Source organism: Rhineura floridana, chromosome 1 (genome assembly GCF_030035675.1).
Source record: "Rhineura floridana isolate rRhiFlo1 chromosome 1, rRhiFlo1.hap2, whole genome shotgun sequence".
In the NCBI taxonomy this organism is placed as follows: Eukaryota; Metazoa; Chordata; class Lepidosauria; order Squamata; family Rhineuridae; genus Rhineura; species Rhineura floridana.
This window is the reverse complement of record NC_084480.1, coordinates 279,857,644-279,880,805: the sequence shown is the minus strand read 5'-3', so window position 1 is coordinate 279,880,805 and position 23,162 is coordinate 279,857,644. Positions and strand designations below refer to the sequence as shown.

The window sequence follows — 23,162 nt, the reverse complement described above, 5'->3', positions numbered from 1 at the left end:
GATACAGTTTGTCTCCTTCAGCAGGCCTGCCAAGGGTTGCTATGGGGACCTGAGGCTCGCAAACAGATTCCACCCTGTTTCCTTCAGCCCCCCTTAACATGGCTTCTGTTTCTCTGCCAAGTTGCTGTCTGGTCACCACATATATTTTCCCTTGTGCCCCCATAACATCTCTTCCCAGTATCACTGGTTCTTGTTGTTGGGCATTAATGCCTACTTTATATCTTCCCTCTCGGCCTCTCCACGCCATTTTCACCAGGGCCACAGGCAAGCTTTCTGGTTGACCCCTCACTCCTTGGATATTCACCGTTTCCTGAGGTAATATTTCTTCAGATTTTATTAAATCTGGCCTCAGTAACGTCTGAGCGGCACCAGTATCAAGCAATGCCCAATAATTTGCCCCTTGTACACTCACTTCCTCTCTCAGACTTGAATCAAGGTCTGTTACTTCTGTCCAGTTTATCTGGCAGAACTGAACCTTTTTTGTGGTTAAATCTTTTGGTTCTATTTTTACTGCCCTTGCCTGAGCAGGATTACTAATGGGGTTGGCAACCTCACATTGAAAACGTAGGTGCCCCGGTCTACCACATTTGTAGCATAATTTCTCCTCTGTTTTAGGGTACACAGATCCACTCTGGGGTGTCCTGTGCCCTTCAGATTTTACTGGAGGACTCACTCGCTGTGGTACCACATCCTTTCTGCCACCATTATATGGTCTGGGTTTAAACTCTCTTGATGTTTTCCCCACCCAGCCAGTTCTGTTGGAGGCGAAGTGATCCGCCGTCTCTGCGGCCTCCTGCACCGATGTAGGGGAATGGTCTTTGACAAGGAGCCTTATTTCTGGTGGTAACTGATGGAATAATTGATCCAGTATCATGAGGCTTTTCACCTCTTCCACTGACTGAGCTTTGGCACTACTCATCCACTTTCCAAATATATCCATCAACTTAGCTCCCAGTTCAACAAAAGACCTCCCTGCTTGGATCTGACAGTTTTGGAATAATTTTCTAAAGTAGTCAGGTCCCAGTCTGAACCTTTTGTATACTGCCTCTTTAAACTCAGCATAGGTGACGGGCTTGTATACCTCAGCCAATTCCCCTTTAATCAGGTTTGATAAATATTGCATATATTTATCCTCTGGTAGCCCCCACAAGTGAGCTGCTTGTTCAAAAGTGCTGAGGTAAAGCTGTGGATCTTGTCCAGGCTCAAACACTGCAAAGTCTTTTGGTGTACCTTTTATTTTTGTTTCTTTTCTGTCCTTTCTTGTTTCATCAGAATGAAACCTCTCCCTTTCAAACTTTCTTTTCCACCTGTAATTCAGCATCCACTCTCATTCTCTCAAATTCCAACTCCTTCTGTTTTTCCTTCTCTGCACCTTCCATCCTCAATCTCTCAGTTTCCAACTCCCTCTGTTTTTCCTTCTCTTCCATTTCAAAGACCCTCTGCTTGTCTTTTTCCTCAGCCTCCCTCCTCAACTTCTCAGTTTCTAACTCTCGCTGTTTATCTTTCTCATCAGCCTCCCTCCTCAATCTCTCAGTTTCCAACTCATGCTCCCATCTTAACTTCTCTCTCAAGTACTCTATATAAGCAGGATTGCTTGAGTATCCTTCTGGGGTCTCTTCCCTGACAGGTTGTTTTTGCTGGGCAGTTGCAAATCCTATAAGTGCTACCCTCAATTCATCTACCCCTTTACCCTCGTGAGGTAAATTGAATGTTATGCACTTCTCCACCAGCTCCTCTCTTTTCATTTTTATATATTCAGCCATGGTCACTCACTCTTTGCCACACACTCTTTGCCAGTCACTCTCACAAGTAATCTTGTTTTGCTATTTCTGTTTGCCACACCACTGTTAGGGATTCTCTAGTATTCGTATCTCACTGCTACAGCCAACCCCTGTGACGTATTCTCCTGTGTTCGTATCCCACCGCTACTGCCACCACAGGTGATGCCCTTCCCTGGCTCTCCCTGTCAGGTTCCTACCTGCTCGTGGTTACTGCCTGTCACTAGGCACCACCAGGGACTCCACCAGTCCGGATTGTCCTTTTTTATGGTTTCTCTCCCCGCTCTAGCATAGACCTCACCAGATCCCCCTGCTAGGCAGCACCACCAGTCACGTCCTATAACCCGTATCCCCAGAGACTCTGCCTGAGTCTCTCTATCAGGTTACCTCTGTGACTGAGTGCTTAAGCTGTCCCACTCCCTTTGTATCAATGCAGATAATTCTGGTTTGCTCTGAATACTTGTGGTGTTATTCTTCCCTTCCCCGCTGCCACCATTTGTCACTCTTCAGCCTTGGTATTTACCTTACCCTCCCTTCTGGTCTGTGAAACCCCAGCCAAGGATCAGGCCTTTGGTAAACCAAATATATTTATTAAATAACAAAGATAACAAGATTTCTTTATAAAGGCACTTAAGCATATGGTTTCATCTATTCCTGAGGTACTGGTCTTAGTATTAATCCGAACTCCACACTCTCCTCTCAAAAACCCACCAAAACAACCCACAACGTCCTCACTCCACCTCACATCCACCCAGATTTTCCTGACATCCTTCCATTTATACTGTCAGCCATTTTAAACATTCAGCCAATCATCCAGCATTCTACTGCCCATTCACTCTCCCTCCTCTTTCATTCCACTTACCATGTATCTCCTATACAAACAGCACTTACCATATATACACTAATAGAGGAACATCACACCCTCCCCTTAAATATTAAACAGGCACCATCTCTGTTACCTTTTCAGTGCATACTGAAGATCTTCCTCTTTCAACAAGTCTTTTAAGTAGAGACCTTATCCCAATCTGCGTCTGTGTTGGAATTGCTTTTCAATATGTTTTTAAACCTTTTCCTTTCTTTTTTTAAAAAGATGTTTTTAAAGTTTTTTAAAAAGTTTTTTAAGATACTTTGTTTATATATATTTTTAAATATATTAAGTCTGTTTTTATGATGTTTTAAAGTGTTTTTAGTGCTTTTGTTTCCCGTCTTGGACTCCTGCTGGGAGGAAGGGTGGCCAGGTACTATTGCAGGTCAGTGTTAATAGGAAGATCTCTCTGTACTCATTTCAGATTTAGGAACATAGGAAGCGGCCTTCGTCAGACCATTGGTCCATTTGGCTCAGTATTGTGTACACTGAGGGACAGCAGCTCTCCAGGGTTTTGGACTGCAGATTTCTAGCTGTATCTGGGATTGGACCTTCTGCATGCAAAGTAGATGCTTTACCACTACCACATCAATTGCCTCCAGGTTGTTCTGAATATTTCCATTGAGGCAAGATAGATTAAGTTGCCAACACATACCAATGAACTCCTCCCCTCTTCCCACCACAAACATTGAAAAACCTTTAAGTCTTGAAAGGCTATCACACAATTTAATAAGGAACTGAAAAGACACAATATTTCAATTGGACATAAATTCCCTGAGTTGTCTTTTTTTAAAAAAAAATGATGTTAAAAATTATGCACAGTTTTGTTCACTGTAGAACAACATTTGATTTTCTTGGTGGGAAATGAATTACAATAGGTTATTTTGTAGAGGATGAAGCAACTCCACACCGGATGTCAATGGAAGTTGCTTTTATGTGAGTAATTGAGTAAATCCCATATGGAGTTTGTCATGTGTGATTATGTGTATTCAGTTGTCAATTATCATCAGTTAGTGATTTCACTCATAAGGTGGAGGAGTTGACATGGGATAATAATAATTTAATAATAATACTGTGCTAAAAATGAAACATTATTCAAAAAATATATGCAGGGAGGAAATCCAGAAGTGTAGCATATACACATTAACCAGCAATGGGAGATATGCAGTTAACAAAAATTAATATGTTATTAACTTAAATGTGTTCTTGGGATAAAGATAGTGTATCTGAAATTAATCTGCATTTAATGAGGACAATCCTGTTTAAGGGAGGCAGAATGTGTATACGTTCCGGGTCTCAGTATATAATACATTTCTTTGCAATAACTTTATTTGACGTACATCAGGCTGGGATTCTGAGTCATACCTCTTGCTTAAAAGTAATGATAGTGAAGTATTTCCTACAGTGACTTGGACAATACGTTTACCACTGCAACTGAAAGATAAGCAAACGTTATAGGACAGGAAGGTTACAGGACATGATATTTCTTTACTCTTAAGGGTAATTGAATTTGGGTTAAAAGTGCTTTGGATTATAAATAGTTCTAGTGAGATGAAAGAATATGGAATGAAACTTGACTATTGATTGTCTACCTGTGGATTATGTCTTCTACGCTAAATCCTTCCCTTGAGCACAAAGCCTTTACAACAGGAAGAATATTCTCTACAAAAATGTCATCAAATGCTTTACAAAGCCTGAGAGCTCTTCTCAGCCATGGCTTTGAAATTTATGGTTGAAAATGGGTCATTTGGATTATTTACAGCCATTGTCTGTCTCTGTAATATCTAAGGGAGCAAAAGTGATTGTTCACACAGATTTGGATCACAGAGGGCTTGTCCAGATAGCTACTTTCCCCTCTCTTGGGCACTATAAATACAACTTAGTATACAGAAAAGATTCTGGAGAAAAGTGGATTCCCCCTTTTTATGAGACAGCCCTGTGATGCATATGGGGCAGATTGAAGAGCCCATGCCAGTCTTTTTGGCCATGTAGACCGGAAGAAACCAGTGTGTTCTGAACAGTCCCACACAATTACACTGTGCATTTCCTAGAGTGCAATGAAAGGTTAGTGCAGCTGTAACACAGGTTGCTCTCATAAGTGAAACTGAGAAATGGGGGGTGGGCCACGGAATCATGAAAATTACCCCTTTTCCTGCTTTTAATGTGGAGATTTAACAGCAGTTAAGATTAATCAGGACTCCCACTGTTTCCAGTTTTAGTTAAACCTTGGTTAGCCTTAACCACAGTTAATGATGTTGCCAGAATGTAACTTAGCCATTGCTAAGAGTATAGTGGGAACAAGTTACAAAACTTTAATCAGTCCTAAAAGATATTGTCTAAGGATCTTTTCATACATGAGACTTCAAATGGTGTTTGCATATCCTATGTATCTAGATATAAATGTATTGAATGTTTTATTCCGCCCAGCTTTTGAATTATTTTAATTACTATCTGCCTGTTGCATTGTTTTATTGGCTTGTATTAATGTGCTCTGGTTTTTATAATTTAATTATTTTAATGTAGTATGGGGGGTCTTTGGAGGTGATATATAAGTGATTCTATAGATAAATACACTCTGAGAGGGGAGGTAGTTGCAGTCTTGTGGCTTGATCTCAGTCTCTTTACCTGTGGCTGAAGGATATTTCTTCATTTCATCTGCACTCAACCTAAATGTTGATTGGGTGAGCTCTCATTTCAATCACTTAAAAGTAATATTTTTTAAAAAAAATAACACACCCTTTAAAAATGATTCCATACTGTGTTCCAGTGATAGATTTTTTTCATGTGTAATATTTGTATGTGGAATATTTCTAACACAGGATAATAGTTCTTGTTTTTGCTTTATCCCTTGCCTCTTTCGTTTGATGTAGTGATATCACCTTAAGGTGAGACCATCTGTCTTTTGTTATTTGCTTACTGCAATGTTTGTGAGTGCTGCTTTTTTGGTGTAATTCTGTATAGTTTAAATGCATGGAAACTGCATGCTGTCCTTACATATGCTCAGGCTAAAGCCACTTCCTGCCAGGTTATGGATATCTCTGCTCATTTTGAAAGATAAATCACATGTATTTTTCTTTCTTTTTATTACAATCTATAAAACACATATAACATATTCATATCTTAAATGAAATTAGTACATATATGCGGTCCTCAAAATATTCTTTGTCAGTCATGGTCTCTTATCAAAATACATAATTATTACCTTTTTTCCAACTAGCTACAAAATTGAAACCTGTCTATGCGACTGGAGGGAAATGTCTAAGAATTTTGTAGGAAGGGTGGAAAACCTGTGGTCATCCAGATGTTGCTGGACTCCAGATGGTGCAGAACTACAACTCCCATCAGCCCCAGCCAGCATGGCCAATGGTCAGGAATGATGAGAGTTGGAGTCCAGCAATTATGTGGATAGCTACAGGTTCCCCACCCTTATTTTATATAGAGCTAATGATGCATCACCTGAGCTGTCTCTTCTGAATGATCACAAAGTCCTGGCTGCACTGGATATGATTTGTAGGTAACATTTAAAAAACAAAGCCATTTACTGTGTCTCATTCAAAATTCTCAAATTGTACTTTCCTAGGATTAGGCATTGAAATATATATGGGAATTTAAATTGGTGGAATTAAAATGTTAAAGCCAGATGATTAATTCACTTTTTACCCAGAGTTTTAGGTGCCCAAAAGAGGGTTGCCAAGTTCTGACAGTTGTGCTTAACCAGCATTATGGAGATAGCCATCAAGCAAAGTGTTTCAAATTAGAGGTCTTTGGTGTTAGAAGTGGTTACACAACTAACTAAATACCATAAGGCCATGACTCTTTTGTGTACTGTTATTGTATAGTACAGGGGGAAAATAGCATAAGCCAGTTGTTCATGTAGTACCCCCTTTACCTATCCAGATGTAAGCCCACAGTTCAGAAGTTTCTGGGCCTGCTCAAATTCAACACAAGTTTCTGACTTGGTAGCTCATATGATGGTGGTGAGACTTGCTGTATTTTTGTCCTGCAGGGTGAACTTCATGGTGAACTTTACTCTGGCTTCACAGGTGGGCCTTGGTTCTGAAAACAGGAAATAAACATACAGTAGGGCCCTGCTTATACGGCGGGTTCTGTTCCGGACCCCCGCCGTAAAGCGGAACCCCATTGAGTTTAATGGGCTGCGTCGCGCGAAAATGGTGCAAAACGGCACAAAACAGCACAAAAGAGAAAAAAATAGCTTTTAAATTAAAAACGAAAACCGCCGCATCAGCGGAATGCCTTGAAGCGGAATGCCGTAAAGCGGGGCTCTACTGTATACTAAGTCAGACGATTGGCCCATATTGCCTTGTTCAGTGGCTGTCCAAAGTTTTTCCTTGCCCTGCTAGTTGAGAGTCTATATTTAATTGGAGCTCTTTAGGACTGAAACTTGAACCTTGTGCATTTTAAGATATGTGCTCTGTCCCTGAGCTATGACCCTTTTCATGCTTTGGACTCTGCAACTCTTGAGATGGGGGCTGTCTGTTTGTGGGGTGGAGAATGGGCTTCTTTTTGAAAGAAGATGGTTTCTCTTAAAGCTCACTAGAAGATAGCTGCATTTTTTTAAAAAAATGTTCTTCAAAAAAAGATGAAAGGAATAATTGTTACCTGTGTAAGAGAAGCAGCTCCATGGTTCATTTAAATATTTAGTAAACCTCTACTAAACCCACTCCATGAGATTTTCTGTTTGCTAAACTAACAATTAGAATTCACACCTAATATTTCCTGAATTTGAGTGAACCCTTGCATTGCTGTTACTGTAAATCTGCTAACTATTGTTTGTTAAAGAATGGATCTGTTTTCTCTAGTCCACAAATGGTTTCTTTGTAACATTCATTTTAAACTGGAAGCCTCCTCTTATCTGAGTAAGCGTACACCGTTTCCATTGTGACAACTCCAAAAGACTTTTATTTATCTCTCACACTAGTATTGAGCTCAAAGCTTCTGTTGGACAAGAGAAAAAATCGTTTTCTGTATTTTTTATCCCTATTCAGAACATATAGCATTATAAGTGACATTTTCATGACATGACAGGCTGCAATCCTGAGGGTTTGTTCAGGTTTACTGAAGGGTGTGTTCACATGCAAGAACTCGTATGTGGACCTATGAGATTTTTTTTTATGGGCAGTCCTTATGCACCATTTCCCTTTTTCTGCTTTCCTGTATAGTAGGTGTGTGCAATCTTTGGCCTTCCAGATGTGCACTGACCTACAAGCCTCAGCAGTCCCAGCAAGCTTGGATGATCGGAGTTGTCATTCAGCAACATCTGGAGGGCCAAAGGTTCCCTACACCTGCTTTGTAGTATGATGGATTTCTGTCTTTTGGTGGGCTGTTTGCGGGGAGGTTCAAAACCCACACTGGACGTTTAGATCTAGTTTTGTGGTTCTCTGCATTGTGGCCATGGTACACAAATTGTCAAATGGGTAAATGTACCTATATTATTTGCAGAGCATATTTAAATGTAATCACTTGCAGAAAGGCTTGATTTATAAGCCAATGTACGCTCAGTGAATGCTAAGGGACCCCCAAATTAGCATAGGGATTAAATAGAGCTTTGATAGTTGGAAGAACATCATTTCTACTTGGTTCTCTTTCTCCTGTACGCTAACAGGATCCTTTGTACCTCCATCTCCCCTATAAACCACACCATTTAGGTTGTGCTACAAATGAAAAAGAGGTTTACATATATAGACTTGATGATTTCCTAGCTCTTTCTAGCCCAATGATTCTATAATGGATTTAGCTAAATACAGGTGGATCAACAAAGTGAACTTTTCTATATGCTAAGAGGGCAACAATAAGAAAAACCCTCAGAATGACTTGTTTAGCTGATTTGTGGGGGCAGGTCTAGAAATGGGTACTACAAATCAGAATTTATCTAGTATCCATTGGCTCTTTCCTGGGAACTCAAGTACCTGTTCTCCCTACCATTCATTCTGTTTCATTTATCATAAACTCTGAAGTCCAAGTTACATATGCATACCATAGCATGCTTTATCATGGTCTGATCCTAAGACACAGGTGAATGCTGCAGGTAAATAGTGCCGTGATATGGGTGGAGGTGATCACTTCGGGGTTTTTTACAGAGTTTGCACCCAATTAATAAAGAAGACACTGCAGAGGAAATTGTGGTGCTCTGTATTTTGCTAATTAGGGCTGTTGCTCTTAGTAGACATAAACTAATGAGAAGCTTAATTATGTCAGAGCCTTAGACAAAACAATCCCTTGAATTTCAGAGGACAAGAAATGAAACTTGTTTAAATAATAAAAAAGGACAGAAAAAGACAGAAGGACCTGAAAACAAAGGCCAGAATCCTGCCCAAACTTTAGCAGGGAAGTCAGTTTCTGTGTCCTAATTCTGTACTGGATTGTATCCAAAACTTGAAATTACATTTTGAATTAACCGTGGTTTATTTGCATGTGAGTGCTCCTGCAGTCGGGTTAGTGAATCTTGGAAAATTGGGACAGCTTCCTAGTACTAGGATTTGCCACCTTGTAATATGGCAAAATATGAGCAGCCCCGCTATTCACTGTTTCCACGAAACACAATTCATGCAACATCATTGTGATCAGCTATAATTGTGAGTTTCTGATAATGGTGGTATTTGTAAAATAACAAAACACCAGATTAGAAAACAGGACATCAGTGCCTAATGGTCATTATAGACCTTTATTACCTTATAGAGCACATCCAGGTTTTAGAGAAAGGCATACAGTATACTTGGAATGCTTATGAAATTCTCCCTATCTCTCCTCAGATTCTGGAGGTTCTTGATGACTTGATCTTCCAATTTACCTCTCCTGCATCCTTCTATCTTTTGATTTTTTTTTTGTTCAGGCTACTGCCCGTTTGCTGTAGTTTATATCTTCTCTGCCTCCCCACCACTACATGTTGCTGATGCACATGAATGCATTGGTTTGTTGATGAGAACTCAGTGCAAAAGGGATTGCAGGCTTGTATCAAGATCTCTGCTTGCAGTGTGCACATGGGAGTTGAATCAATGCCCTCATGTACTGGCAATTGTAAGTGGGGAGGGATTGGGAAAACTATAGCAAACTGTGCTCATGCCATTTTAGAATATCACTAAGTTAAACCAGAAGGCAAGTGTATTGAAATGCCAGGCAGATCCATCCCATGGAACAATGACCAAATGAAACGGGGGACATTCACTCATCTTTCCAATATGCATTATATCTCCATAATATGGGTTAGAGAAGGGCTGTAGCTCAGTGGTAGAGCACATGCTTTGCATGCTAACAGTCCCATGTTGAATCCTGAGCATCTCCAGGTAGGGCAGGGAAAGACTTCTGTCAGAAACCCTGGAGAGCTCCTGCCAGTCAGATAACACTGAGCTAGATTAACTGGAAATAAAACTTCCGCTTCCTTGTTCCACCACACAGCTTCTATTACTAGCAGGTTTTACTTTTAAACCATTCTTGCTGTTGCCCTCTGCTGCTTCTAGAAGCTCCCTTCCCTCTTCAGACACATTATTTTTGAAACTGAAGGAAGGCCTAAGTGGAACCTAGTTAACAAAACACTGTCCGCTATAGATTTCCTACTTCATTTGCACAGAGCTCTTGAAATACGAAGGATCCATGGAAATTATGAGCAGGTGACAACTCTACCAACAAATCTGTTTGCTTGAACCTTCTTGCCAACTCATCTAGGTATTCTAATGGGACTTGCTATTTATAAATGTTAACCAGGAAGCATTTTCAGAGGTAAAAAACGAGCCTTGTCTCAAAGGGTTGGGGAGACAGAGAAGCTGTGATCACTTTTTTATTAATTGGATGGGCTTGCCATTGTCAGCAGCATTCAGAAGCTATTGTCATTGTGTGCAACTGATTTCTTCGTTTGTCTCCTTATTTATTTTAAGCTGGATGAAGAAACCTCGTTGTGGTGTGCCTGATCAGATGCGAGGCAACTCCAGATTTAATATTCGTCGAAAACGATATGCATTAACAGGACAGAAGTGGCAACACAAACATATCACTTACAGGTAATGAAAGTAAAGCTGTGACCCTTTCTTTCGTAAGTGGCTTAACATTTCTAATAAATAAATAAATGCATTACTGGGGTTATGATTAGTCAAATACAAGATGTTGGTATGTAGCCTAAAAATATTGATTTGACTGTTCATTTACTGCAGAAGCAACAACTTATTTTCTTGAATTCAAATGATCCATGATTATATAATGTGTCCTTTGTATCAAATGTATCAGATCAACCTCTTGCCTCCTTATCAACATCTGTGAATATCTTTCAACTATCTTGGCAACTTTTCTGGTAAAATTGCTCAGAAAGTACAAAAGTGGGGGTTACTAATTTAATTACACTCATTAGGTCAATGGCAAAAGGTGCTTTCTGGATGGGAGTGCCTTCATGTCTATGCCAAAGTAGAATTTAGATTGATTAAAAATGGGTGAGTGGCTGATGAAGCATTTTCATGCCTTTTTTTATCAATGCTTGTGAGTGTGTGTAAGTGCCATTCTCTTAGACTGTACATTATAGACATAGTTATGATGCCAGATATCTGGACCTGAAGAATGAATCCTTTTAAGAGTTAGATATGAAATCCATGTTGCTTGTTGTATATTTCATTATTACATTTGTATCTCACCTTTCCCCCAAGGAGCTCAAATCCCCATTTTATCTGCATATAAACCCTGTGAGGCAAGTTAGGATAACAGCAAATGGTTGGCTGAAGGATACCTAGTGAGCTTCATGGCTGAGTGGGGATTTGAACCCATGTCTTCCCAATCTTAGTCAAACACTTTAACCACTACACCACATGGGGGGAGTGCACATTTAAATATACAAACAAACAACAATTTGTAGATGCCAGTGCATATGCATTATGTAAGATCTGGCAAGTATACATAATAAGAAGCTGCAGTGGAGATTCAAAGAAATTACTGTGCATCAGCACAGAAAAAAAAGATGTGAACCCCTTTGCTTTTCTTCAGTATGAATTAGTCTGGAAGTGTTTTGAATTCAACTTTCTAAAACGATTTAGAAATGCTTTGATTTGTAACCTGTGCTTCATAAGGCAATGGTCTCTTCCAGTTTTCTCTCTTGGTTTCAAGGGATTTCCCCCTTCTGTCTTAAAATGGAAGCTGTAAGTTTGGTGAGCACACACATGAATAGGGTGTATTGAGAGCTGTTTGCTGACCACTCACATAAGTGGAGAACAACTAGCATCCTTGAGATTCTGCTTTCTCTATTTATGTATTATAACATTTATATGCCATCTTTCCTCCTAAGAGCACAAGGTGGCATACTAATTTTTTTTTATCCTCACAATGACCCTGTGAGGTAGTTTAGGCTGAGAGATAGTGACTGGCCCAAACTCACCCAGTGAACTTCATGGCCAAGTGGGGATTTGAACCCTGGTTTCCCAGGTTCCAGTCCAACACTCTAACTACTTCATCACACTGGCTTGAAGTGGTGTCAAAACCCTCTGAAGGAATAGTGTTTTTTAAAAACTATGAATATGTGAATAGATGCCAGGCCATGGTAGGCTTTCCCATTCACTTAATTACAGAGGACAATGTTGTTCACATATCCCTTTTGCAGCTGTAGGAAGCGAACCAGGTCTGACAGGCTGGAATAACCAGGAGACAATTTACCAAGCCAGAAAGTAAAGGGGAAACAAGCAGGGCTGAGTGAGCAGTAGTTGCTTTGTTGCATAGACAAAGCCTGTTAATAGGAAGGAGAATTTAAACTCGCACAGGAAAGGAAAATGCCCAGTAAAAGTTGGGAAGGATGGAATGTGATAAACAGCTAGTAAAGCTACATGGTTCCTAGGAGGCCTGTGGTTTCCATTGAGTTGGAGTGGCCTAAAGCATGGACTCCTGCATCTTGTGACCCTTATATCTAACCAGGGTAACTTATTTAAAGCTTGCTACTACCATCCATATTTAGGGCAGATGTGACAGAGGTAGATTTCCATCAGTGTCCACCAGAGGATGTGTGAGCACTGTCACTTCTTCCAGAAATTTAAGATACTCAAATCTTTTACAGTTATAGTGAGCACATGTTAATCCTTGGAGCTTCTTCACTCATCAGCATTGCTTGAATGTATTGATTTGCCTAGTCCTCTCTTGAAGCATTATATTGTTAGATTTAGTGGCTTCCCAGGACAGCAGTTTCAGTAGAGGAAAGGCAGGTTCAGTGATGGAGCACATGCTTCCTGTGCAAAAGATCTCAGGGTCACAGGTCTCAGGAAACTCCAGGTAGGTCTGGGAAAGATCCCTGCCTAAACCTCTGCAAAGCTGTTGGCAGTCAGTATGAATGTAGTGAGCTAGATGGACCACTGGTCTGAGATCAATGTAAGACAGCTTCTTAAGTTTCCATGTTTCCCTTTATTTTGTTCTAATTTCATAGGGTATTTCCTTGTTCTTGTGCGATGAGGAGTATAAATAAGGGAATCTTGTTCACGGTATAGTTCAATTTCTGTATACTTGCATTGCCATATAAACCACTGTTTTTTTAAAAAAAAACCTTGGAAATTACAAGTCTTGCTTGCAGAGGGATAAACCTTACTTCTGGAATGTTTGGATCTTCTCTGAACATAATTAGGAAACTGTTTTTTGTTTGAGTAATTCCCTTTTGTATTTGATAGCCTAGTTGAATAGGTATACAATGATAATACTTCATATTTATATATTACATTTCAAAGTACTTCTTGTAAATTATTCTGAGAAATCCATACAATGATCTTGAAATATGTGTCAGCTAAGGAAATAGGGGCATTATAATAATGTTTTGTGCCAGTATAATAATGTGGTGGTCCATTAGGGCAACCAGCTCTTAGCCTTATCCAGTGAAATGGCACTTTGCCAAAAGCTTTGCTGAAGTCGAGATAAGTTATGTCCACAGCATTCCGACAGTCTGCCAGGGAGGTTAGCCAATCAAAAAGTGGGGTAAGATTAGTCTGGCAGGATTTGTTCTTGATAAATCCATGTTGGCTTCTAGTAATCACTGCATTGTTTTAAGGTGCTTACAAATTGACTGCTTTATAATCTGCTCCAGAATTTTCCCAGGGATTGATGTTAGGCTGACTAGTCTGTAGTTCCCAGGTTCTTCTTTTTGCCCTTTTTGAAGATAGGGAAAACATTAGTCCTCCTCTAGTCATCTGGCACTTCACCCTAATAATGTGGTAGTCCATTAGGTCAACCAGGTCTTAACCCTATCCAGTGGAATGCCTAGCAATTTATGTTTGTTTTCCCCAGAATCTCACCCTAAGCTTCCAGGATAAATTAGACTATTATCTTTGTTTCCTCTACTCCCCTATTTTAGGGACATTAATTCTGATGATATGTATTCCCTGAGTGATTTAAAGCTAAGTTAGGATTTGTTCCCAGTGTGCACTTACCAACATTGGATTCTGTTTTCCATTTTATTGCCAGTTGCCTTGTTTTGTGGTAAAGTGCTACAGACCTTACCACCTGCTTTGGATGTCGGAATCTTGAATTATATATAGTCAGCAGGTTTGGAAAACACTCACTTTCTACACCTATTCCCCATATAATGAATTAATGTGATTAACAGCACAGATGCTTGGAGCATCTTTGTTTTCACCTCATTCTATAGATGTGTAGTTATTCCTTTTCTTTGTCTTGTATTCCAGCCAATAAGGTTTTCCTTGTATCTTGAGTTTACTTTGTACAAAATTACTTTCTTAATGGGTGTGATCAATAATTCAAAGAACTATGTAGATAATTCAGTAGCAGTTCTCAGAGTGTGAAGTAAGCTTTTCTTGTAAGGTGGGGACTTAAGAACATAAGGACCCTGCTGGGCCAAAACAAGGCTTTATTTTGTACAACATCTGTTTCTCACAGTGGCCATCTAGACTCTTCCAAGAAAGCCATAAACAGGGCACACAGGTCCTCTAGCAACTGTTATTCCGAGGCATACTGTAAATAAACCTATCATCAATTCATTTGTCTAACCCTTTAAAAAAGTCTTCTAAAGTAGTGGCTATCAGTGGCTGCATGTGCACATAACTCTAAGCCAAGGTGCATGGTTTGCTTAAACCATGAATATGCATGAGCTGCATGCTGGTGCACACAGCTTAAGTGCTCCCTTTCACTCCTCCCTTTGTCCAGCCAGAAGCAACAAACTAGGAGTCTTGGCTTAGAGTGACATCCAAATAGTGCTCATGCTTTGTTCCGCATAGACAAATTGTGATCAGGAAGCAGGAGTGGCCAGCACAATTGAGGGTCTGTGTGTGTGTGAGCTGCTCTCCTTACATTGCTGCCACTTAGCTGAACAGTGTGGTGGCAGGGCAGCAGCAAAGTCAAGACTGCGCAGGTAGGGTTGCAGTTTGCTCTGCCGGTGCATCCACCCAGCCAAGACTTTGCCGCCACTTTGTCCCCCAGGTAAGCAGCAGCAATGCCTACGTCAGGAGGGTGCTGGTGGCTCCTGTTAAGAAGCCAAGTCTTATGTCCAGCTTTCCTGATCATGGTTTGTTGGGGAGAAGCAAGACAGTAGGATTTGGACATCAAAGTAAGCACATTCTTCAACCTCTTGATTATTTTTGATCATTATTTTCTGTAACTTTTCCAGCATTATGATTCTCTCTCTCTCTCTCTCCCCCCCCCCACTGGGGCAACTAGAACTTATATGCAACTGGCCAGGTGTGACCAGTGATTGAATTTATATATAATATAATGCCTTGGATCCTAAAATAACTTAATTTAAACAACTTCCCAGAAGGAATTTTTACCATCCCGTGCTCCCCTTAAAAGCCTCTCCAGACCTTTTGGGAGGGGTAGATTTCTCAGCAATATGTGGTGGGGCACTAGGGACTGCTGGGAAAGGGTAATTCCCTCACAACAGGTGGAGGTCCTCTCATTTTGGGGCAATTTCTTCAGCAACCCTCTGTGCCTCATCCCACATTGTTCAGGAAAGTCCCCAACCCTCCAGAGAGGCTTTTTGAAGGCCACACGTGGTTGCTAGAGCATGCAGGTCACTGCAGGAGAGAGGCAGGGATGGGAAATGTCTCCTTCTGTGGACTTCCTTATTTTTGGATCCAAGGCAATGATTCTACTGTCTGTTTTATTTTCTATCCCTTTTCTAATCATCCTTCCCATGGAATTACTTTTGTGACAACCACTACACAGCCACCTGTTGAATCACGATTTCAAGCAATCTTTCCTGCTTAGTCATAGATACTTCATCGTTTCCAATCACCCAGTTTGAAGAGTTCCTGTTAGAGCTCTTCACAGCATATACCATCCTGAATAATTTGGTCTAACATTAGCACACAAACACCTATATATCCTTCCTCCTCGATATGTCGTTCTTGGGTTTTTGCGTGTAATTTTTGCTGTGATATTTCTCATCATTTGATTTGTCATTGTTGCCATTGTTTCTTCTTCAGTTCATACATAATTCTGAAATTCAGCTCTTGATGGGAAAACTAATTGGTCTGACTTATAGAAAATTGATTTTCTGCTGGCTTCTCATTGTGGGGTGGCTCTGTTAGCAGTCTTGGGATTAGCCTTGGCAGCTTCTAAAGTTCACCCCAATTTTCTACGTTCTCAGTAGTAGTATAACTAAGATTTTATTGCTATTGTGAATATTCTGTTGTTGTAATTTATTTTACGATTTGTTCTCTGTTGTGACCCATGATTGAAACAATAAAGACTGACTGACATTTTGTGTGTGTGTGTGTGTGTGTGTTTATATATAATATATATGGGAACAGCCTTCCGGAAATTTATTTTGCATCTGTTCAAATTGTGTAACAGTGAAAGGTATCTACCATGAAGGAAATCGTGCTGTCTTCGCTGTAATGTAGAAATTGCAGTAAAAAGTTCAAGTGCTCAAAGTAGTTACCAAATTGAAAATAGTGCTTGTTGTCGCAAGTTGCTTTTCTTTTCTTTTTTCTTTTTTTGACAGATTAGATAGATGACTCTGGATGTCCGGGAACAACTGCATTTTAGACGGAAAGGCAGAATTGACAGAAAGGGACTACTTAACAATTTACCTGTTTATTGAAAATGGCACAAAGCTATGTATTTCTCCAATTCAGCCTTCCTTGCATCTGTCATCAACAAGGCAGGCTCATCTATCACATGGAATTGTGTATATGCTTAAAATTGTGCTCTTATGTTATTACTATTAGCGTTCATGTATCAAAACGTCACTTTTTTCTGTTTGTGGTTACAAAATGTCCTCTGCTCAAGGACAGAACTTTTTAGTCTTAAAAAAGCAATCAGATACTAGCTTCCTTTGGGAGGAAGGGTGAGATATAAATTTAATCATAAATAAATAAAATAGAAAGGGTCACCAAATCCAAAGTGTTCTGGAAATCTTTCCTATCAGAAGACAGATCTTTGTTACTACTGCTGTCCTACCACACTAATGATATTTACATAGTATAAGTGCCTCCCCAATAAGTAGGTCTGCACTTACTGTTAGCTCTTGATGCTAAAACAGCACATGAAATCATGACCTTAATAAAGTCAGTTGGTCTTTGTAAAGCAGAGTGGAATTGAGATTTTAACATAAAGAGCATAAGAACCTCTGAAGAACATGCTGGATCAGGCCAAAGGCCCATCTAGTCCAGTATCCTGTTCTCATGGTGGCCAACCAGATGCCTATGGGAAGCCCACGAGCAGGACCTGAGTACAAGAGAACTCTCGCCTCCCGTGGTTTCCAGCAACAGGTGTTCAGAAGTGTCCTGCCTCCGACTGTGGAGGCAGAGGATAACCATCATGGCTAGTAGCCATTGATAGCCTTGTCCTTTTAATTACTGTGCCTGGTTAAGGCTGTATCTCTAAGCATGTACTGAGTACATGTCAGCCCCACAGGTTGGGATTCCTGACCACGGGAGCCTTCTAAGTGCATTCAGCCCAATAATGCTTAGGAAGTCCCTTCAGACATTAGGTCAAGGGTGAAATGAGTGGGGCTAGTATATATAAGAATATTGGGGACAAGACTTATTTATTTATTTATTTATTTATTTGATTTATATCCCGCCCTTCCTCCCAGCAGGAGCCCAGGGCAGCAAACAAAAGTGCTAAAAACACATCAAAACATCATAAAAACAGACCTTAAAATACATTAAAACAAAACAACTTTAAAAACATTTTTTTTTAAAAAAGCTTTAAAATATATTTTTAAAAGGGTTAAAAAACATATTGGTTTCCAGAAAAAAAACCATACGTGTGCTCCCTACATGATTTATGTTGGACACCCCAACCTTCTTGGCCCGGGGGCATGTTTGGAAATGTAACAAACTGCAGCAGGCACCAAAAAGACCAATTTTCCCAGACAAAAAGCTGATGATGCCCAGAAACCTCCCCAGAATTGGGAATAACACCGACCCAAAACCATCCAAAAATTGAGCAGCTGCCCTCAAGCAGACAAACTACTGTCAATTAACCAAATGAACAAACCCAGGCAAAACGCACATCCCCATCCTCAAACACACATGCACACGGAAGCAACTTCTGGTTGTTCGCCATCCTCCAAACTTGAGCCCCTTTTCCTTTCCTTTTCTGAAGAGCTTCTGGGAGAGGCTTTAAGGCAGGGATGAGGAACCTCAGGCCCAGGGGCCAAATGTGGCCCCCAGGCCTCTCTGGTTTGTCCTTTGGTATTCTCCCCAGGCCACACATCTTCCAGAGCCATGCTCCTCACCAGCCCTGCTTTGCACCTGGAAAGATAGAGAGGGCTATGTATTTGTGTGTAGGAAACTAGTCTGCTGTACAAAGGTAAAATTCAGATTTGTTGCTCTGCCCACTTTTGCCTCTCATCCTACCCCCATTGGCATGTGGTACCCGGAAGGTTGTCCAAAAGGCAGTGGTATCCTCAGGATGAAAAAGGTCCCCCTTGCCTGCTTTAAGGCAAGGCACCGGCCTCCCCCCCTGCTCTTTTCCTTCCCTTCCTATGAAGAATGCTTCAGGGCCCAGATATATTCTTAGGAAAAGGACAAAGGAGGGTTGAGTGACTGGATGCCTGCACTTCATTTTCTGGTCATCCCAATGCTGCCCCATCTTTTTTTTAAAGCCCCCCCCAAGCCCTCATTAAAAAACAAAACAAATCGGGGGCAGGGTGCTTTAGTGGGTGCCAGTGAGGCTGTCTGAAGGTGTCATGATGGCCATGGGTACCATGTTGGGGACCCCAGTTTTATGTTTTCATGTGTTTGGGCTGAATACCTGAAGAGGACTTGTAAGTTCCATTTAACTTAATAGAACCTTTATGAGTATGAATATGCTTGAGGCTGTGATGCAGGTCAATTGTGTGTTTTCTTAAACACACACAGGCTCTTTTTTCCTTCTTTTTTCTGTATGTATGTGGATATTCAATTTTTTTCTTTTATATCTCCTGTTTCTGTTGGAGACAAAAACTTCTTTCCACTCTCATTAAATTTTGTAATAAATGGCAAAAACCTAGAGGCCAGTTCCAGAAGACAGTCGCCTGTGTACCTTTCTGCCCGAAGATGATAAAAATAAAATAAAATAATGCCACATCCGAATCTGGCCTGTTTGCTGTAATTAAACTACAGTGTCTACCTGCAGTTTTTTCTTACTTTCTTAACCAAGTGCTCAGGATCAAATACAATCTATGCAGTATGTTGAGCAGTATAGTGCTCTCTGGAAACATGCCAACTTCTTTGTTTTTGCTTCATTGACACATTTGATGAAAGAGTCATGTAAAGTTGGCTGCTACTCCACTAGCTGGGGCTTCCACTTCATTGTAAGACATTTCTAGACCTGGATGCTTTTAGGGCTCAAGATTGGACCCTTTGCTGAAATCTGTTTTTACCAGTTCCTGTTTGTATCATGCTTCCTTTACCATTTTTATGATGCTGTTTTATTGTTTCTGTGTTGTTTTTGTATACCACTTGGGATTTTTTTAAAAACAATTAAACAGTCTAGAAATGCTTTTAACAAATAAAAGGCAAGCTGGAAATGAACAACAATAATATAAAATAAATGGACCATGATGGTGGAAATGCAAGAAGATGTCATGGATAATTTGGCTGTTTGTGACCACAGTGCTGCTTATGATTGTACAGGAGCAGAGAAAAGGGACCAGGTAGCCAGCGCTCATACATGAACACAAACACACACACACACACCTACCAACCTGCTTGTAGCTGTTATACTTGACCCTCAGGATTGTGACTGTTAGCTAGGGCCAGCGGCAGCCATTTCTCGTTCAGCAACAGCCAGCTTTGGAGGGTATCCAAAGTGTTCAGATAATCCAGACATCTGAATTACTGTTTGTTTGGATTACTGAGGACGGCTGTGTTGCTTCATCACTTTCAGACATACTCAGCACTCCTAACTTGCTTTTGCTTCTGTGCACTGAATTTTACATAGCAGTTGCATCTCAAGGGCGTTGACTAGCCATTTGTTATTATATATTTTAATAGAAAGTCTTAATTAATCCTTGTTCTTTCAGTGACATCATCTATGGATTTCAGTGCTCCCACAGCTGAACTGCTGCTGGAGCCACTATGAATGGTTAGGGAAGACATAACAGGGTTAAAAAAATTGCAAACATGAGAGCTCTATGTGCACTTTTAGAGGTATGCAATGCCTTATAATCCAGCATGATTTATCACATTGCATAAATCCTCCTCTAGGATGCACACCTTAACGTGGTGAGGGGGGTTGAGAGTGTTGAAGAAGCTCAGAGCAATGACGTCAGTAGTCTAGACCAAGAGGCTAGACTCCTAGCAGGGGCACCCAAGGCAGAATGGTCAAAGCTGAAACACCAGACTAAGATGCATCCAAACTCAGAGGAAGGCAATGTAAAACCACCTCTGAATATCTCTTACCACGAAAACCCTATGAACAGAGTATCTAAAATGCAACACAAGATAGTGCTGGAAGATGAGAGCCCCAGGTTAGAAGCCACTCACCGAGCTACTGAGGAAGAACAAAGGACAAGTACGAGTAGCGCTGTGACTAATGACGCAGCTGGGCAAAAGCCGAAAGGAAGCCCAGGGGCTAATGCGCACAGATGCGAAAGGAGAGTCCGGAGTTGTACGATGTGCACAATAGGAACATGGAATGTGAGAAGCATGAACCAGGGAAAGTTAGAAATTGTCAAGCAAGAAATGGAACGCATCAACATTACAATACTTGGTGTGAGCAAACTAAAATGGACAGGAATGAGACATTTCCAATCAGGCAACTACAAAATATTTTATGCAGGAAATGAGAAATTAAGAAGAAATGGGGTTGCTTTAATAGTGAGATTATATAATTGATTATATAATTGGTAGCAGAAGATGGAGAAGTTCCATACGTTCTGTGAAAACAAGACCAGGAGCAGACTGCAGTACAGATCATGAACTGGTCGTAACAAAAATTGGAGTAAAGCTAAAGAAGACCAACAAAGCAATCATAATGCCAAAATACAATTTAAATAACATCCCAGAAGAATATAAAGATCAAATAAGGAACAGGTTTGAGGCTTTAAACTTAGTTGACAGAAAACCAGAAGAACTATGGAGTGAAGTCAGAGACGTTATCAAAAATCTGTCAAGAAATATGGAAAACTAAACAATGGCCCACAGACTAGAAGCGTTCCATATACATCCCAATTCCAAAGAAAGGGGATCCCAGGGAATGCAGTAATTATCAAACTATTGCCTTAATATCCCATGCAAGTAAAGTAATGCTCAAGATTCTACAACAAAGGCTCTTCCCATATATGGACCGAGAAATGCCAGACATCCGAGCTGGACTTAGAAAGGGAAGAGGCACCAGAGATCATATTGCAAACATACGTTGGATAATGGAACGGACCAAGGAATTTCAGAAGAAAATCACCCTGTGCTTTATAGATTACAGCAAAGCCTTTGACTGTATAGATCATGAAAAACTATGGAATGCTTTAAAAGAAATGGGGGTGCCACAGCATCTGATTGTCCTGATGCACAACCTATACTCTGGACAAGAGGCTACTGTAAGGACAGAATATGGAGAAACCGATTGGTTCCCCATCGGAAAGAGTGTGAGACAGGGGTGTATTTTATCACCCTTTTTATTTAATCTATACGCATAACATATCATACGGAAAGCAGGGTTGGACCAAGATGAAGGAGGTGTGAAAATTGGAGGGAGAAATATCAATAATTTAAGATATGCGGATGATACCATACTACTAGCAGAAACCAGTAATGATTTGAAACGAATGCTGATGAAAGTTAAAGAGGAAAGCACAAAAGCAGGACTACAGCTGAACGTCAAGAACACTGAAGTAATGACATCAGAAGATTTATGTAACTTTACAGTTGACAATGAGGACATTGAACTTGTCAAGGATTATCGATACCTCGGCAGAGTCATTAACCAAAATGGAGAGAATAGTCTTGAAATCAGAAGAAGGTTAGGACTGGGGAGAGCAGCTGTGAGAGAACTAGAAAAGGTCCTCAAATGCAAAGATGTATCACTGAACACTAAAGTCAGGATCATTCAGACCATGGTATTTCCGATCTCTATGTATGGATGTGAAAATTGGACAGTGAAAAAAGCGGATAAGAGAAAAATCCACTCATTTGAAATGTGGTGTTGGAGGAAAGCTTTGCGGATACCATGGACTGCGAAAAAGACAAATAATTGGGTGTTAGAACAAATTAAACCAGAACTATCACTAGAAGCTAAAATGATGAAACTGAGGTTATCATACTTTGGACATATCATGAGAAGACATGATTCATTAGAAAAGATAATAATGCTGGGGGAAACAGAAGGGAGTAGAAAAAGAGGAAGGCCAAACAAGAGATGGATTGATTCCATAAAGGAAGCCACAGACCTGAACTTACAGTATCAGAACAGGGTGGTTCATGACAGATGCTATTGGAGGTTGCTGATTCATAGGGTCGCCATAAGTCGTAGTCAACTTGGAGGCACATAACAACAACATAGATGAATCATCCAAGTTTTTATTCATGAAAATTTTCTGCTGCGACAAAGTATAACATTAGGAGGAAATTTATATAACTGTTATGTAACATGTTTGCATTCTGGAACTTTTCCTTTTGAAATATTTTAGAATATTCATTTTGAAGCATTTGTTCCATATTTATTTGTTACATACAGGGGGAAAATCTCCAAATATTAATTTGAAAACAGAAGAGCCAGTAACACGACTCCTTCATGCTCAACTGAGTAATGTCAGGTGTGCACACACACTCACACAGGCACCCAGTCCATGCAACAGGAAACCTGGCATTGGGTCTTCTCCTTGTCAGCATTACACTATCATCCAAGGCCAGATTAAGGTGGTTGGGGGGGGGCTGGTGCAGTTCCCAAAATAGCCCCCTTTCTCCCAAAAAGGAACCCATGAAATAAGGTACCACAAAATTAGTCTGTCACTTGTCGCATCTTAAAGACTAACACATTTATTATGGCATAAGCTATATATGTGTATGTGTGTGTGTGTTTGTGTATATCCTACCTCACATGGCTATGTGAAGATATAGAAGGAGGTACAAAATGGCTACAAAAGAGGGCTTAGTGCTTATGTAATGAGC

General features: G+C 40.4%; 1 protein-coding gene across 1 annotated transcript in view; it reads left to right on the top strand.

Annotated features, from left to right (window-relative positions):
* Positions 1-23,162, top strand: part of MMP16 (matrix metallopeptidase 16) — a 278,412-nt gene that overhangs the window by 122,662 nt on the left and 132,588 nt on the right. Inside the window, exon 3 of the mRNA XM_061602657.1 lies at positions 10,533-10,655. Within this exon, the coding sequence (XP_061458641.1) occupies positions 10,533-10,655 (123 nt within the window). The remainder of the gene's footprint in view (positions 1-10,532; positions 10,656-23,162) is intronic.